Source organism: Danio rerio, chromosome 18 (assembly GCF_049306965.1).
Source record: "Danio rerio strain Tuebingen ecotype United States chromosome 18, GRCz12tu, whole genome shotgun sequence".
NCBI lineage: Eukaryota > Metazoa > Chordata > Actinopteri > Cypriniformes > Danionidae > Danio > Danio rerio.
In genome coordinates, this window is record NC_133193.1 from 22,228,800 (window position 1) to 22,245,674 (window position 16,875).

Below are 16,875 nucleotides of genomic sequence, written 5' to 3' on the forward strand. Positions count from 1 at the left end.
CCACCTGGTCGACCTTTTGTCTACAGGTTGTTATTATTATTTTAATAGCTTATTACTATTTATCAGAGTTGTGTCTGCCTATTATTTAATACAAGACGTGGGCCAAAAAATATGCACACCTCAAAGGGTTAATATCTTAAAATAATGCATTTAATCAAATAAGCGAGCCTTAGTGAGTAAAAGAGACTTTTTCAACTAAAAAGTCTTGCCAACCTCAATCCTTTATTGAACATTAGATTATAAAATATTGATTAAATGAAAATACTAGTAGCAAATAAAAAGAGAGGGACTCACTAATATTGACTTTAATAAGCCATCTGAAATCAAATGTTGCTTTACTATTACTTTAATGTAGTATTTTGATCAAATAAGTGCATTTTAGTAGAGACTTTTATAAACTTTAAAAGTCTTGCTGACCTCAAACTGAAATGAAATGAGCAAATATTAATCTAATTATAATACTGGCGAATTATAAAGAGAGAAGAGCTCTCTAATATTGATTTGCATAGCTCTAACAAACCATCTCAAAGTAAACAGTAATTAAAAGAAGAAATTCAGTGTAGTTAAACAAAAGGCTGTGACCAGTTTGCAGATGCAAAAAATCTGTTTTAATTTAGTTAAAACCTATAAAATGATAAATATTCATTCATTCATTTTTTTGTCTGCTTAGTCCCTTTATTAATCCGGGGTCGCCACAGCGGAATGAACCGCCAACTTATCCAGCAAGTTTTTTACGCAGCGAATGCCCTTCCGGCCGCAACCCATTTCTGGGAAATGATAAATATATCATATAAAAAAGAAATAGAGTGGGCGAGGCAGTGGCGCAGTCGGTAGTGCTGTCGCCTCACAGCAAGAAGGTCGCTGAGTCGCTGGTTCGAACCTCGGCTCAGTTGGTGTTTCTGTGTGGAGTTTGTATGTTCTCCCTTCCTTCGCGTGGGTTTCCTCCGGGTGCTCCGGTTTACCCCACAGTCCAAAGACATGCGGTACAGGTGAATTGGGTAGCCTAAATTGTCCGCAGTGTATGAATGTTTGTGTGGATGTTACCCAGAGATGGGTTGCGGCTGGAGGGGGCATCCACTGCGTAAAAACTTGCTGGATAAGTTGGCGGTTTATTCCGCTGTGGCGACCCCGGATTAATAAAGGGACTAAGCCGACAAGAAAATGAATGAATGAATGAAAAAGAAATAGAATGTTATTGTTTGCTATCATTTATATTTTCCAAATGTACCTAAAAAAACACATGGGTCAGAATGTATGCATCCATATTGAATTGTATTTTAGACATCCAGTGTCAGATAGTAAAATAGATAGTCTTTAAATCTACCCCGCAGAATGATTTAAGATTGTAACTATTGATAATGTTTGCTGTGTTCAGGCTGTGTGTGATTTATCTGCATTCACGTCTCTCTCTCAGGCTCATTCCATTGCTGTTAGTCAGAGTGCTGGAGGTCTGGAAGGGGCTCAGATCACTCACAGTTTGGCTCTGGCCTATTCCTCCACTTCAGAGCCTCAACACAATGGTGACCTAATGCTTTCACAATAATCTCACAATACTGGGAGTTTATGACACTCTGAGCAATATTATTATATTAGGAAATATAAAATGTGAGCTGTCCTTTAGATAACTTAGATGTTTAGATGTCTTCATTCAAAGTTGTGAATTTACTTTATGTGCAAAATTCATATTTTGCAAAAACCTTTTGCAAACAAGACAGTTTTCATTTTATGTGTTTAAAAGAACAAAAAAATCATTACTTTTTGGAAAACTAGTGTGATACAGCAGGGAAAATAAGTATTGAACATGTCACCGTTTTTCTCTGAAAACTGATTGTTGGGTTGCTGTGTTGTTGACTTGAAATTTTCCCCTGGTGTTTGTAACAATCAAAGATATCCATGTATGCAAAGAAGACAAATTTAATTAGTTACTAATTGAGTTATGCATAATAAAACGAAATGATGCAGGGAAAAAGTATTGAACACATAAAGAAAGGGAGGAGTAGAACAGCAGTGAAAACCCAGACAGCAGCTGATATCTCCTGGTAGTAATGTAGCAATTCTTTGCCCTTTGTGATTGTAAATTAATATTAGCTGATTCAGTCCAACATCTTCATTAGGATGATGGATATGCAATTAGGGTGGACATTTCAGCAAGACAACGATGTGAAACTCAGCCAAGGAAACTCTCAAATGCTTTCAGAGAAAGAAAATCAAGCTGTAGAATGGCCCAGCCAATCACCTGACTTCAATCCAATAGAAAATATAAATTAAAATCAGACTTGATATAAGAGACTTATAGAACCATCAAGATTTTTACACTTTGTTAAATCTGTGACTGACACCTGAGCAATTAACGTGATTTCATTTTCCATATGAAAGTTGTCTTTAAGCTGCCATCAACAAATGAGCCTTTTATATAAAGTATTCAATTCCTTTCAGTACTTGTTTTACTTGTGTCATTTCATTCTTATTACACAGAACTAATTTTTCAGATTTTATTTTGTTTTTAATTATTTTTATTTTTGTATTGTTTGGATTTGTACCAAAATCTTGTTCAAGTCCATGTCAACAGCTCCTTTAGAAATATTATTCCCAGAAAAAAACATGACGTCTTCAATACTTATTTCCCCACTGTATATGAATATTAATAATAAATGATTAAATAAAAAAATGAATTAAAAAAAAGTTGTATATAAGATTGCACCAGACAACATTGAGGCTGGTTCTTTGAGGTGTAGGCTATTGGCCTTATTCTGCAGTGTGGAAGTTTGCTCATGTTTGTGATCGTTTCAGAATTTCCGATTCAGTCGCCTATGGGAGAAATGGCTAGGAATAATAAACGGAAATGGTTTGACTACTTGCTCTACAAACAAGCGTGTTCATGCATGTAAGCATAAAAAGATGAATAATATAATAAGAAAACATCAGTTTGCAGCATAATGAGCTGTTTTAAACATCTAAAAATTAATTGAAGTGAATGAGACCGGAAATCTTAAGCCAAAAACATTCCAATGACTATGCCCACTCGTACATGCAGAATAAGGTCATTATACTGCAGAAAATCATTTGATGATAGAATTTCACTCATGTTTTGCAGAATTATTAAAACAATGTTTGAGATAGTGTGAAATGAGATGGTTTCCTGTTAATTCTAGTTATCCAATCACTGTTGATTGCTGTTGAGGCAGAATCTAACTTTACTTTCTTGATCCTCATCAAAATATTTATTCTGTAAACATGTTTATCCATTCACCTATTTATCAGATTAAAATGTATCCAACTCAATTTCAGTGTTGGGTAAAAAAAAAGTAATAATTTGCTATTTGAAGCCTTACTCAACACTAAAAAAACAAAACAAAAATAGCATAAAATAACATACTTTTACATTTACTTGAAAAATAAAGTAAGAATTTTAGTTTTATTTACAGTCACTTAAGTTACTTTTTTCCCCAATACTGCTCAGTTGTCTGCAGATGTTTATTATGCACATTTTTACAATTTATGTGAATCTCTGTGTTTTTTTTATGCAATGTCCTTAGCTAATGGCGGGGTTGTACAGTATACAAGTGTTTAGCAGGCAATACACAAGCACACCCTTTGTGTTACCTGTCCTGCATAACAAGTACACCAGTAGAGCTAAAGGTGACCTTCGGCTAATCAAATAGAAAACTTGACAGTATTGGAGTGGCTCTTCGATGGAAAGTGGACGCCTTGTATGAATACTACATTACTGTCATTATGTGCATCTCCTTTTCTCTTTCAGTAGATTTAGCAGCACGGTATTTTGAAGAGAGTATAAGTGCATATAGAAGTGCACTCGGCCCACAGGACAAACTCACACTGTCTGCTCAAGACGACTTCAGTCATTTTCTCCTACTCACAGGACAACACGAGGTCAGCTTCAACTCATCTTTGTAATCTGTGTAATATGGAACAGATGTGTTTTGTATTTGAAATATATAAAGTATGTACTACTTTAAGTTTTTTTTACATTATAAAGCACATTTCTACACTGTAAAAAACAAAAAAAACAAAACAAAACATTGATTCTAATTAAAGTATTAAGGCAGCCAGCTTTAGGACATTTTTGAGTTTACTCAATTAAAATCGAATCAAGTGCAATGCTTGAGTTGAAAGTTGAGTCAACTCAAAAACGCTCTGCAGCTACAGTAGTTGCTTTACAATTTTGAGTTGAGTCAACTTTTTTTACTGTGTATATGCAGCCGAATCTATAGACAGACTGTTTTGACGCTGTTATGGATGCAATTAATTTCACAATCATATGCAAGGTGACTGAAATTGAAATGAAAAATTCTAAAGATACTGAGCCATTACTAGTTTAAAAAGTAAAAACAAAACAATTATAATTTAAGGGAGAACATTAATATTTAAAAAAAAAAACTAAACTGAACTGAAACTCATTTTACGTTAATTTTATTATACTTTTTTTTGAAGTAATGTGTTACTTACTCATTAATTTAAAAAGTAATACTATTGTTGTAATATTTCTTGCTTTAATTGTAATGCGTTACCCAACATTGTAAGTATACTAAATGTTTGCAGATTAAATTGGACATACAAAAAATATATCAGTATAAAGATTTAAGTGACAATATTGTTACATGTTGTGATGATGCTACACAGTTGAGATTTGCAAGTATAAATGACAGTGGACTAGCAATCAGTATAATATATAAAAACCTAAAAAAACAAACAAAAGGTAAACAATAGTTTTAATTTTTTATTTATCATTTTTTATATTTTTAATTCAGTTAATCAAATGTAACAGTAAATATGAAAATAATAATAATGAGGGCAATTGTGGCGTAATGACTAGGAGTCAGGCTTGTAATCCAAAGATTGAAGGTTCGATTCCCAATAACATCAGGAATCAATGAGGGAAGTAAATGAATGGCGTGTGTACTCTCACTCATAATGTGTGTGTGTGCACATGGATGGGTCAAATACAGCAGACCAGTTTTCAAATATGGGTAAAAGCATACTTGACTATTCCTAATATATTTTCTTTTCATCAAATGCTGAAACTGAAACAAAACTGTTCTGTACATTGATAATAGTAAAAACAATATTGACTACTATTTAGAATCTTGTAGGATGTATCATTTGTACACATTTTGGTATGTGTTTGCAGTTCTAATTGAATCCAAATGGGATTGGGAGTGGGTAAAATTAACTGGATCTGCACTTCAGATTTCTAAACATCCTATAATATGGACATGCTATTTTTTAATATAATTTAGGATGGATAAATGTAGTCTATAAGCACTGTTGGTGTATTTACTGTGTGTTTTCAGAGATGTGCTGAGATCCAGAGAGAGTCTCTGTCCCTGAAGAAGAGCACGTTTGGTGAGCTCAGCACTGAGGTAGCAGAAACGCTGCAGCTGATTGGTGGAGTGGAGATGACACAGGGTCACATGAGACACGCCCACCGGACACTCAAGAAGGTGACTCAAATCATCATTCTGTTGCATTCATAGTAAAACATTTCTTTTTGCAGTCTAATAAATTTGGGATGAAATATAAATTGCTCTATTGATACTGTTGTGAATGAATCTCAATGAATCATTCATGCATTTACGTTTAAATTATTTTTCTTAGTTTGAAAAGTCGTAACTTGATCTTTCGTTAAAGCAGACCTCTCACTGGTGACGTATTTCAAACTTCCTTCTTACACTGTCCCAAGCAGATGCAGAAAATGGCCATTTTTGTCCTTACAAGTTTTTTTAACGATACTTTTTTTTTGAGAGTGAGTAATTACTTAATGTTAGTGAGACATGTAATGTATTTATATAACGCATTTATTGTGTATGGCCATACACCCAATGTGCTTCACAATCATGAGGGGGTTTCTCAACACCATCAGCCAGTGCGCAGCATCCACTTGGATAATGCTATGGCAGCCACAGGACAACAGCGCCAGTGCGCTCACTACACACCAGCTATTGGTGGAATGAAGAGATAGTGATAGAGCCAATTCGGTGGATGGGGATGATTGGGAGGCCATAATGGGTAAGGGCCAATGGAGGGAATTTAGCCAGGACACCGGGGTTACACCCCTACTCTTTACAAGTGCTATGGGATTTTTAATGACCACAGAGAGTCAGGACCTCGGTTAAATATCTCATCCAAAATATGGTGTTCACTGACGGTATAGTGCCCCCTTCACTATACTGGGGCATTAGGACTCACACAGACACCCCCTGCTGGCCTCACTAACACCACTTCTAACAGCAACCTAGTTTTCCCATGTGTTCTCCCATACAGGTACTGACCAGGCTCAGCCCTCCTTGGCTTTAGTGAGTAACCGGTCTTGGTCTTATGGCATAAGTTTGAATATACTTTTTGTGAACTTTATTGTCGTAGTGATACCAATAATGCATGATACAAACAACAGATGCTATAAATATATAAGGGAAAGAAAACATGAATGTAAATACTGTCAATCTAATATGAACAAACAATTATATGTTGAATTTTGGTATCAGTCACTCAGTATTTACTTTTAATCATGTTAAAATGGTTTAATACACTTTAATGAGATAATTTGCAATGTTTACAGTCCCCCAAATATGATCATCTTTGTGCAAAAGGGTTCTGTATGGTTTAATGCACATTGTGGTTTATACTTATTATTGCTATGAAAGTGTTATTTAATGAATTGGTCTGAAAATTATTTGCAGAATATTTAGTTTAATTATTTTAGTCAAATTGAATTAGTATGAATGTTTATTTTAGTCAGATTATTCATTTATTTTAATCAAATATTGGATTTTTTATTTAATTCTTATTTATTGTTATATTTTTGTATTGTTTGATTATTTTAATCCAGTTTTTATATATTTGTTTATCTATTTTGTTTAATTTATTCATTCATTTTCTTTTCGGCTTAGTCACTTTATTAATCTGGGAATTAACCGCCAACTTATCCAGCATATGTTTTACGCAGCAGATGCCCTTCCAGCTGCAAACCATCTCTGGGAAACATCCATAAACACTCATTTACACACATACACTACGAACAATTTAGCCTACCCAATTCACCTGTACCGCATGTCTTTGGACTTGTGGGGGAAACTGGAGCACCTGGAAGAAACCCACGTGAACACGGGAGGAACATGCAAACTCCACACAGAAATGCCAACTGACCCAGCCGAGGCTTGAACCAGCGACCTTCTTGCTGTGAGGCGACAGCACTACCTACTGCGCCATCGCATTGCCTGTTCGTTTAATTATATACCTTATGTCTTCTTACAGGACATTTATTTATGTTTTTTCTCCAAGAGCCCAGCTTGAAAGACCCTGAATTAAAAAAGAAACTAAATATTATATTGCCATTGCAGTGCTTATATTGTGACAGATCCCTCCCACATGCTGTTCTGATTGGCTGTGATTTGTTTATTTAGTAATTTCTTTCTTCCTCACATCTAGTGTGGACAGACAAATTGCTTATCTCTGAAATCTTACTGCATCATGTGTGGTTAAGGATACATTGTTTCCCTTTTCATTTCTTTTTCAGTTTGCCACTTAATAGACCAAAACATCTGTCGCTACTTCCCTTTCATTGTGACAATAAACATGTATAACAGATTTGCTGAATTTGATCTACAAGGTATTCTGGCTTTATAAAATTAAATTGATCTACTATGGTTAATTTAGTTTGTTTCAGCAAGATCCTTCAACACAAGTTTTGACCAAAGTCTCAGAGGACTTTATGTCCACAGTGCTGTGCTCTAATCCTGGGGTGTAGCATGAGTGATATTTCCATGGCTCTTCCTAATATAAACCCATCCAAAGAATAACATTGTGTTCTGAGTCCTTCTGAATAAAGGCGGCTATTTTCATGGCCTTTGGAGTATTGCAGAATGCTATTAAAAGGGCACTGCACGACCTTCTACTAGACCTTTGAGAAGTCTCTTAAAGGGACAGTTCATCTAAAAATGAAAACATTTACTCGCACTCAAGCGGTTCCAAACTTCAGAGTTTTGTTTTTCTGTTAAACACAAAAGAAGACATTTTGAAGTTTAAGAAAAAAATGCTGTAGATATACACTGCTTAAAAAATAAAGGGAACACTTAAAAAACACAATATAACTCCAAGTGTTCCCTTTATTTTTTGAGCAGTATATAATAGCCATTGACTTCCATAGAGAAAAAAAATCATGGAAGTCAATGGCTACAAGTTTGTAACATTCTTTGAAAAGTATAAATTCAAAATCAAACAAAAAGTGTTTCAGGGGTAGTCAATGTGTTGGTCCTCTTAGGATAAGGGATTCATAAAGATATATAATGAAATCATAAGTCCAAGGCACTCGAAAAAGTAAGTACATTTTTTTAAGGCCTTTATTATTATAGCCATTTTTTAAAAACAGCACCTACACATTTCAGCAAAACTTGCCTTCATCAGGGTAACAGTGTGTCCAGAGTTCATTTGAACACTCTATGGTCACATAAACATAAGTACATGCAGCATGGTGCCTCAGTGGTTAGTACTGTCACCTCACAGCAAGAAGATTGAGGGTTCGAGTCCCGGCTGGTTCAGTTGGCATTTCTGCATTGGTATTTTCCAGTACTGATTTGTGGCTGAAAGGGCAACTTCTGCATAAAACATACTGGAGTAGTTGGCGGTTCATTCCGCTGTGGCGACCTCTGAAATAAGGGACTAAACCAATGAAAATGAATGAATGAATGAATGAATGAAAGAAGTACATAATATGCACATACATACATGCATACATATGTAACCCACCAGTCCTGCTGCACCCAACCCGTACTGAGCTGGGATCAAACCAACGATTCTTTGTATGAGAGTCGGTTCCTCTATCAAGGAGGCTAAAGATTGTGGCCTCTAGCGTCTGTTGCTAGAGCACCTTTTGAGGTCAGAGGAAAGAGGTTTACCTGCATAGCACTTCGCTAGCTGGTCTCTGTTACACTCACCCACCTAAACCTCACTCCCATCCCGGACGAGCCCCCACATGTAACTTACTGGTCCTATTGCATCCAAGCCGGCCTGAGCTGGGGTCGAACTGGTGATTCTTTGCATGGGAGTTGATTGCCCTAACAAGGAGGCTAAAGACCAGGACATTAGCGTCTGTTGCTAGAGCACCTTTTGAGGTCAAAAGAGTGAAGTTTACCTGCATAGCACTTTGATAGCAGGTCTCCATTACAATCACCCTCCTAAATCCTACTGCATCCAACCCGGTCTGAGCTAGGATTGAACTGGCAGTCAGTTGCACTAACAAGTGTCTGTTGCTAGAGCACCTATTGAGGTCAGAAGAGTCAGAAGAGCACCTTTTGAGGTCAAAAGAGTGAAGTTTACCTGCATAGCACTTTGATAGCAGGTCTCCATTACAATCACCCTCCTAAATCCTACTCCCATCTCGGACAGCCCCCTTGTGTAACTTACCGGCCCTACTGCATCCAACCCGGTCTGAGCTAGGATTGAACTGGCAGTCAGTTGCACTAACAAGTGTTTATTGCTAGAGCACCTATTGAGGTCAGAAGAGTGAGGTTTACCTGCATAGCACTTCGATCCTTTACACATAGGTAGATTAAAATATCTTATGTCAGCAGGAAAAAAGAAACGATTTGTACAAAGACAGATTTGTAATTTTTGTGTAAACTATCCCTTTAACTTGCATAACATCATAGGTTAATGGCATCGCTCTGTTATTTTCGCATTGTTTGTTTTGGTAACTTGAATATAAAGGGCGTCACTATTTTTGCACTGGATGGTGTTATTCTCTGTCCCTCGGTGTTCTGCTGCAGGAGTCTCCGCACACCCCGCTTATTTATTCTCATCCATGTCATCCGATGCAGTAAGATGTAAAACATTATCCATTTCACTTCCCCTCCGAACGTCTCCAGTGTGTTCTAAATATGCAAGTGACTTTCAGTTTATTTTAATATGGTCACACAGAACCCACCCCCCCAGCATGAGATAACACCATGATGTTGATTTCTGGAAACCTGTCTCCGCTTGTCGGTAAATGAGCGCTGTTGCTATGTTTTGTTTGTTGTGGTATCGAAGGGCTCGGTTTCTGGGCTTGTGAGTCAGTGGTCTCCCGCTCTGCTAACCTTTCCCCGTCACCTCTGACAGATACCAGCAGCTCATATCATATCATGTTCTTCCTCCTCCTGCAATCATGAAAGCAGCTGCTCCAGAGCAACACACTCCAAGTTTAGACCTGGGCCTAAAGCCAGGGGTTTTGTGGTTAAAACTGCAACAGGGATTAAAAACTGTGACATATTTTATACTTGTTTTAAATTAGTATCATGCAGTCTTAAGATGCATTAGCTGCTTTTTATAAAAACGCACACACTTTTGAGTGACTGTGACTTTTTCCTGTTGAAGCGGGCCCCATTACATCATTTCTGCCTGTGGAAAGTGATGAAAACATGGAGTTTTTTCAGTCATGAAGGAAACACTGAACACTACTTTCCTTTGTTCCTTTGTCTTTTACTTTTGGAAGGACTGCTGTCATGTCGTCATTTTGAGTGTTTTTCTTTCAAAGCCTTGCTGTTGTTGTTTTGAAGAGTCATCAAGTGAATGAGCGGGGGTTTATTTGAGGAAATGAAGTGGCTTGGCCAGGTATTGCTGGAATATCTGTGTGCCAGAGACACTCCTCTTCTTTACTACATCTGTGAAATCAGAGTCAAGCCTGCACTTCCTCCTCAGCCCCACACTCAGAACACTAAACTTTTCTATTTTAACATTCACAAAATTAAAGGCACAATACATGTAATTTGTTGCATTAAAATATCCAAAAACTACTAGAATAGTGTTATTTTGCTGCACTATAGGAAACTATACAACAAAAAGTCATGACAACAAACGTTTTTAAAATTCTTCAACTTATTTTTATAAGTTAATCAGGTTTCATTTGTTTAGTTATACACAGTTTAATTTAATATTTTTAGCCATTTTGATTGTAAGTTAAGACCTAGAGTCCTAGAAAAGTTCATTTGATTCAACAAAAAATTGTAGACAGCAAAAAATTAAATAAATAATATTGTGACTTGTGTACTTATTGCTTCAGCGTTCACGTTTCATTTACACTGCTTTCAGCCTTACTCTGCTTCATAGTACCATGTGTTAAATACTTTAGCTCATTCATGAATATGATTTCTGCAGGAGTCCCCATAGGATGTAATGAAGACTACAACTCCCACGATTCCACACTCATGGCGTCATTAAACTACGCCTTTATTTGTTGTAAATACTGTTGGGGATTCAGCCCAAAAAATGTGTGTCAGGTGAAAAAGATTTAAGCAGCTATCTTACCAACAGGGCTTGGCTTCTGCTTGATTTAATGAATCTGCAAACCATCCTCAAGACCAATCCAGTTAGGGTCAGGTTTTTCTTTGGGTTGTTCCTGGTGCATCATTGATCAATCAACATCACCCTGATATATTTATATGACTTTAGTAGCCACTACTATTTAATGGATATCTATTCAAATGTTGTTTTTATTTAATTCCTTCCCTATTAAACAGATCTACTCTATTCTAAAGGAGGGTCTGCCTGCTCGTCTGTTGAAGTAGTAAGCAGTAATGAAACAATAAAACTCTCAGAGTTCATTTTGTCAATACTAAATACAAAAACCAGTCCGAGTTTTAATCATGAACATGTTTTTCAAGCCTCTTACACACCCTTCAACTGAGTAGCTTAACTCTGGGTGGAATAGGTATCTTTCATTTACATTTATCCGCATTTGTTATCGTTTTTGGTGTACTGTTAAAACTCACCAGCTACTATAACTTTACTGGATATCACACTAATCACTGGTGTCTTTCATATATATCTGAATGAGTATCCCGTTTTGTTACTAACCACTACTGCACAGACAATCCCTATTCTATAATTTATTAAATCTTCCTACCCTTATTTCTGTAGATTGACTAATCATTTTCCACATTCTCCACTAAAAACTCTTTGATAAATATTAACCCTTTAGTGGCAAAAATGACATTTACATACTGTTTACCATACATACCGTGCATTTAAACCAAATGTTTTATAGTTTCGCAAATGCAGGCAGTTTTGACTGCATGAAGCCCTTTGTTGTGTAAAATCCTTTCATGTCATCATTAAAATGGTGATTATCCTTTTTAAAAAAATCTTTATTAAAACTAGTCAGGGAGTCTGTGTTTAATTGTGTTTACTTTAAGTTTTATAGTCATAGAATATAGTCATGGGATACTACTTCCAGCATGGTTGTTCAAGAAATAAAATGCTACACTCTGCGTCAGTTAAACATTAAAACAATTGAAAAAAGCGTTAAAAGAACTGTAAAACTTTCATTTATTCATTTTCTTTTCGGCTTAGTCTCTATTAATCTGGGGTCACCACAGCGGAATGAACCGCCAACTTATCCAGCATACGTTTTATGCAGCGGAAACATCCATACACACTCATTCACACACATACACTACGGACAATTTAACTTACCCATATAACACATGCCCTATGAGTTTTTTATTTATTAATTTTTTGACCTGTGGGGAAACTGGAGCACCCGGAGGAAACCCACATGAACATGGGGAGAACATGCAAACTCCACACAAAAACATTAATTGACTCAGCCGAGGCTTGAACCAGCAACCTTCTTGCTGTGAGATGAAACTGCTACCCACTGCGCCACTGTGCAGCCCATTGTTGAACTTAAGCCAGAAAAATAAACATGCCCCCCCCCCAAAAAAAAATGTCATCATTTACTCATCCTCCACTATTTCCAAACCTGTTTATGTATCTTTTAAATTTTGGAAACCAGAAGCCATCGACTTCTATAGGATTATTTTCCCTACTGTATTAAAGTCAATGCTTCTAGTTTCCAACATTCTGCAAAATACATCTTCTTTGGTGTTAAAAAGGACACAGAAACTTCTAAAAGTTGGAGGCTGAGTAAACAGTCATTTTGGGGTATTTAAGTATTTGCTTAAATCCAAAGTGTCTTTATAAATCCGGCAGTGTATATTTAACATACTTTCAGATGGTGCACACTATGTGACATCATGGCCTCCCAGATGTTTTGTCAACCACTCGTATCCTTTTTGTTTTTCAGTGTTTTGAAATTCAGAGTCTGCTGTATGGTCCTCAGCACAAGAAAACCAAAGCCACTCAAAGAAGCGTGGACATGCTGTCTCAGTGAGTTTCCTTTGCTAGACATTTACACTAGCAAGAAGTCTAAAAATGTGCTTCCAGTGCAATACACACTGACATTTCACCTGAACATAGTGTGCTAGTGGAAACGAATATTATTTATAAATGAGGCATTCAATGCTTTATGGTCTTTTTCTAGGTCGCCAGAGGTGAGTGAGAAACGTAAAGCAAGCCGCGTTGAAACAAGGCCTCCGTTCTGTGCAGTGGTTGCATCTGCATCTGAGGTGACATCTAGTCTGTCTAACTCGTAACAACAGTGACCAGCAGGCTGATCTAATGAATGCGGCATAGGCTGTCAAGGATGTTTGACCTCATCCTTTTTCACCCAGGGAAATCTGTGGGCTGGAAAAGAATAAGGCAATATTCCTCGAACAGCACACAAGCTCTGCTGTGTCTTTAATGTGAGTTGCTGAGTCTCAAAGTGGTTGGCAAGGTGACTATATCTCCAGTTCAGAAAATGAGAACGTCCAACAGTGATCTAATACACCGTCACAGTGGTTTTCTGCAAACACTCCTTGACTAGAGAGTTTTCTTATTTCTGAGAATTGCTGAAATGTGTGAGAAATGTGTGTGAAATGTGAGCTTTCAGGGTTTATTTATTGTTTGCATATAAACCAGTGTTCAAACAGTGAACAGACTAGTCTTTTTTAAAAAGTAAAACAGCACACAAAGCACCCTTTTTCTTTGTGAATTTTTATTTAAAAACAACTACATCTGTTACCTGACAGCCCAAACCGTATATCTGTAAAAGAGGTTTCACACAGTGTTGGTTGAGTCATAAAAGCCTATACATAGTTTATAAGTGCTAAAACTCCACCTCGAAAGTTAAGGGATGCAGGTATACGTGACCCTGGATTACTTTTTTGGAAATAGCCCAAAATATACTGTAAAAAACATAAGGATATAATTAAAGATCATGTTCCATGAAAATGTTTTGTAAATGTCTCACTGTAAATATATCTAACTTCACATTTTTGATTGGAAATATATCGTGCATCCAAGAAGTATTCATAGCCCTTACAACCTTATTCCAAAATAGATTAAGTTCATTTATTTCCTAAAACGATCCCTACAGTGAAGCATAATAGTGGCAGCATCATGCGGTGGGGATGTTTTTCAGCAGCAGATACTGGAAGACTAGTCAGGATAGAGGGAAAGATGAATGCAGCAATGTACAGAGACATCCTGAATGAAAACCTGCTTCAGAGTGCTCTTGACCTCAGACTGGGGCGACGGTTCATCTTTCAGCAGGACAAGGATCCAAAGCACATCAGCAAAATATCAATGGAGTAGCTTCACAACAACTCTGTGAATGTACTTCAGTGGCCCAGCTAGAGCCCAAACCTAAATCCTATTGAACATCTCTGGAGAGATCTGAAAATGGATGTACACCGTCACTTCCCATCCAACCTGATAGAGCTTGAGAGGTACTGCAAAGAGGACTGGACAAAAATTCCTAAAGACAGGTGTGCCAAGCTTGTGGCATCATATTCAAAAAGACTTGAGACTGTAATCGCTGCCAACAAAGCATTGAGCAAAAGCTGTGAATACTTCTGTACGTGTGATTTTTCAGCTTTTTTATTTTCAATAAATTTGCAACAAATTCAAAAAATCTTTTTAACATTGTCATTATGAGGTATTGTGTGCAGAATTTGGATGAAATAAATGAATGTAATCTATTTTAGAATAAGGCTGTAACATTAAAAAATGTGGAAAAAGTAAAGCGCTATGAATACTTTCCAGATGCACTGTATACTGCTAAGAACTTAATATGGAAACTTTAAAGGGGATTTTCTCAATATATGAACCTTCAGATAACAGATTTTGAAATAGTTTTATCTAGGCCAAATATTAGTCTAACATAACAAACTATACATCACTGAAAAGCTTATAATTTAGCTACTAGATGATTTAATAAACAAAAATATATGTATACTTGAAGTCTGGAAATGGATAATGACATCAATATTAAATCAATTAATAATATAACTTATCTGTTAACACAGTATTTCCCAACCGTTTTGTGTTATGTCAAATATCCCTTCATCAACACAAACCAAAAATGTTTCTTTTATCTGGTAATATACTAATGTAAGTGCTTTAATGATACCACTAAAGTCACTTAAAGGGATCATGAATTGAAAATTAAAAATATCTTTTGACGTACAAGAGGTCATAATACTATAAAAACATCCTGTTTCAAAACTCAAAACTTACTTGTTCACCCACAAACAGCTATCAGTGGATCCAAGCTTCCAAAAAGACTTGTTTCAGATTTTCTCAAAGGAGTAGCAAAAGTCTACTTCAACATCACTTCCTCTTAAGGCTTTCCCAACAGTTCCCACAGGTAGCATAGGTGAGTATTAATAAGAGAGATGAATATAAGATGCTATGCATTGTCAAAATGCATTTGTGTTTGTCTATTTTATTTCCAATATTTTTTTTTAAACAAGGCCCATGAAGTCGGTTTTTCAGAGAGACTGAAAAAAAAAGAGCAAACTCATCACTATGTAAGAAACAATGTTTTTTACCATGTGTCAGTATTTGCTTGCCTGTTTTAGATTGTTTGTTATGCAGAACATATTTATTGCTTATTGACAAAGTGACCTATACCTAGGCCCACACGGAATCTGCGCACGCAGAATTCCGCAGATTTTCCGCAGATTTCTGCAGATTTTTAGCCCATTATTAATTCTGTTTATTTACTTGAGTAAATGTGTAAATCTGAATTTATTCAGTTTTTATTCAGTAATTTATTACTTTTTATTTAATATATTAAGGTTTTAGTTATGATACTCTGCTGGACACTCCCAAAATAATTCCGCAGAAATCTGCAGATTTTTACCAAAACTCTCCGCAGAAATAGCAAAAAACGTCTGCAGATTCCATCTGGCCCTGCCCATACCTTATTTTAATATAAAAACAGTTCTCTCCAACATAGGCTCATTCTGAAAGCATAGCCCTATGCACATTTCTGGAGATGGCGAACTATGTAACCAGTCTTTAAAACGAACGCTACGAGGGGGTATGATGCTGTTCCTTTTCTCGCTTACCAGCTGACCGCTTACTGTACCTCCATATGGATGGCTTTTTTGCTTTTACCAGTTTGTCTGATAGCTCGAAATGTATGTCAGCGGACTTGAGACGCAGAGCTAGTTGACCATGACAACGGGGTTCGAGTCCGATGAAGAACAGTTTCAGAAGCAGGTAATACATAAATAAAAATAAATATAAAATAAATAACAGGGTGAAATGAAGTAAAATCTGAAAACGTGGTTTTCTTTTTCTGGATTGCTTTTTAAAACTGTCGGTTGGGTTTGGGGAAGTGGGTGGGCGGGTCAGTCGGGTCTTTTTGAAACACTATGAGTTGGGTTTAGGAAAGAGGGAGGGTGGGTCAGTTGATCTTTCAGTCAGTCAGTCATTCAGTCAGTAGACAGGCAGTCGACAGCAGCCTCTGGTGGATTTACGTGAGAACAGCAGGCGGGAAAGGCACTCTCGGGAGAAATTTGAGATCTGAAAAAGCGCCCTCTGGTGGATTCGCTTAAACAAAAACTGCAAAAAACGTACCTCCTGGGATGTATTTTGCTCTCCCCAGAAATGTATATGGGGGTACTGTAAGTAATCAGAATGAGCCTGGGTTGGTTTTCTCAGCAGTGGCTGTTTGTTTGAAAGTCTTGAATGAAACACACTTGTCAAAAA

The 16,875-nt window shown here is 36.6% G+C and overlaps 1 protein-coding gene across 2 annotated transcripts in view; it reads left to right on the plus strand.

Annotated features, from left to right (window-relative positions):
- ttc23 (tetratricopeptide repeat domain 23) overlaps positions 1-13,853 on the plus strand; it is a 28,399-nt gene extending 14,546 nt beyond the window's left edge. Inside the window, exons 7-11 of one of the 2 annotated variants that reach the window (XM_003200452.7) lie at positions 1,415-1,520; positions 3,761-3,891; positions 5,313-5,462; positions 13,079-13,161; positions 13,316-13,853. In XM_003200452.7, coding sequence (XP_003200500.4) covers positions 1,415-1,520; positions 3,761-3,891; positions 5,313-5,462; positions 13,079-13,161; positions 13,316-13,427 — 582 coding nt within the window. In that variant the 3' untranslated portion in view covers positions 13,428-13,853. The remainder of the gene's footprint in view (positions 1-1,414; positions 1,521-3,760; positions 3,892-5,312; positions 5,463-13,078; positions 13,162-13,315) is intronic. The other variant, XM_073930314.1, reaches the window with a different exon arrangement.
- The last annotated feature ends 3,022 nt before the right edge of the window (positions 13,854-16,875 follow it).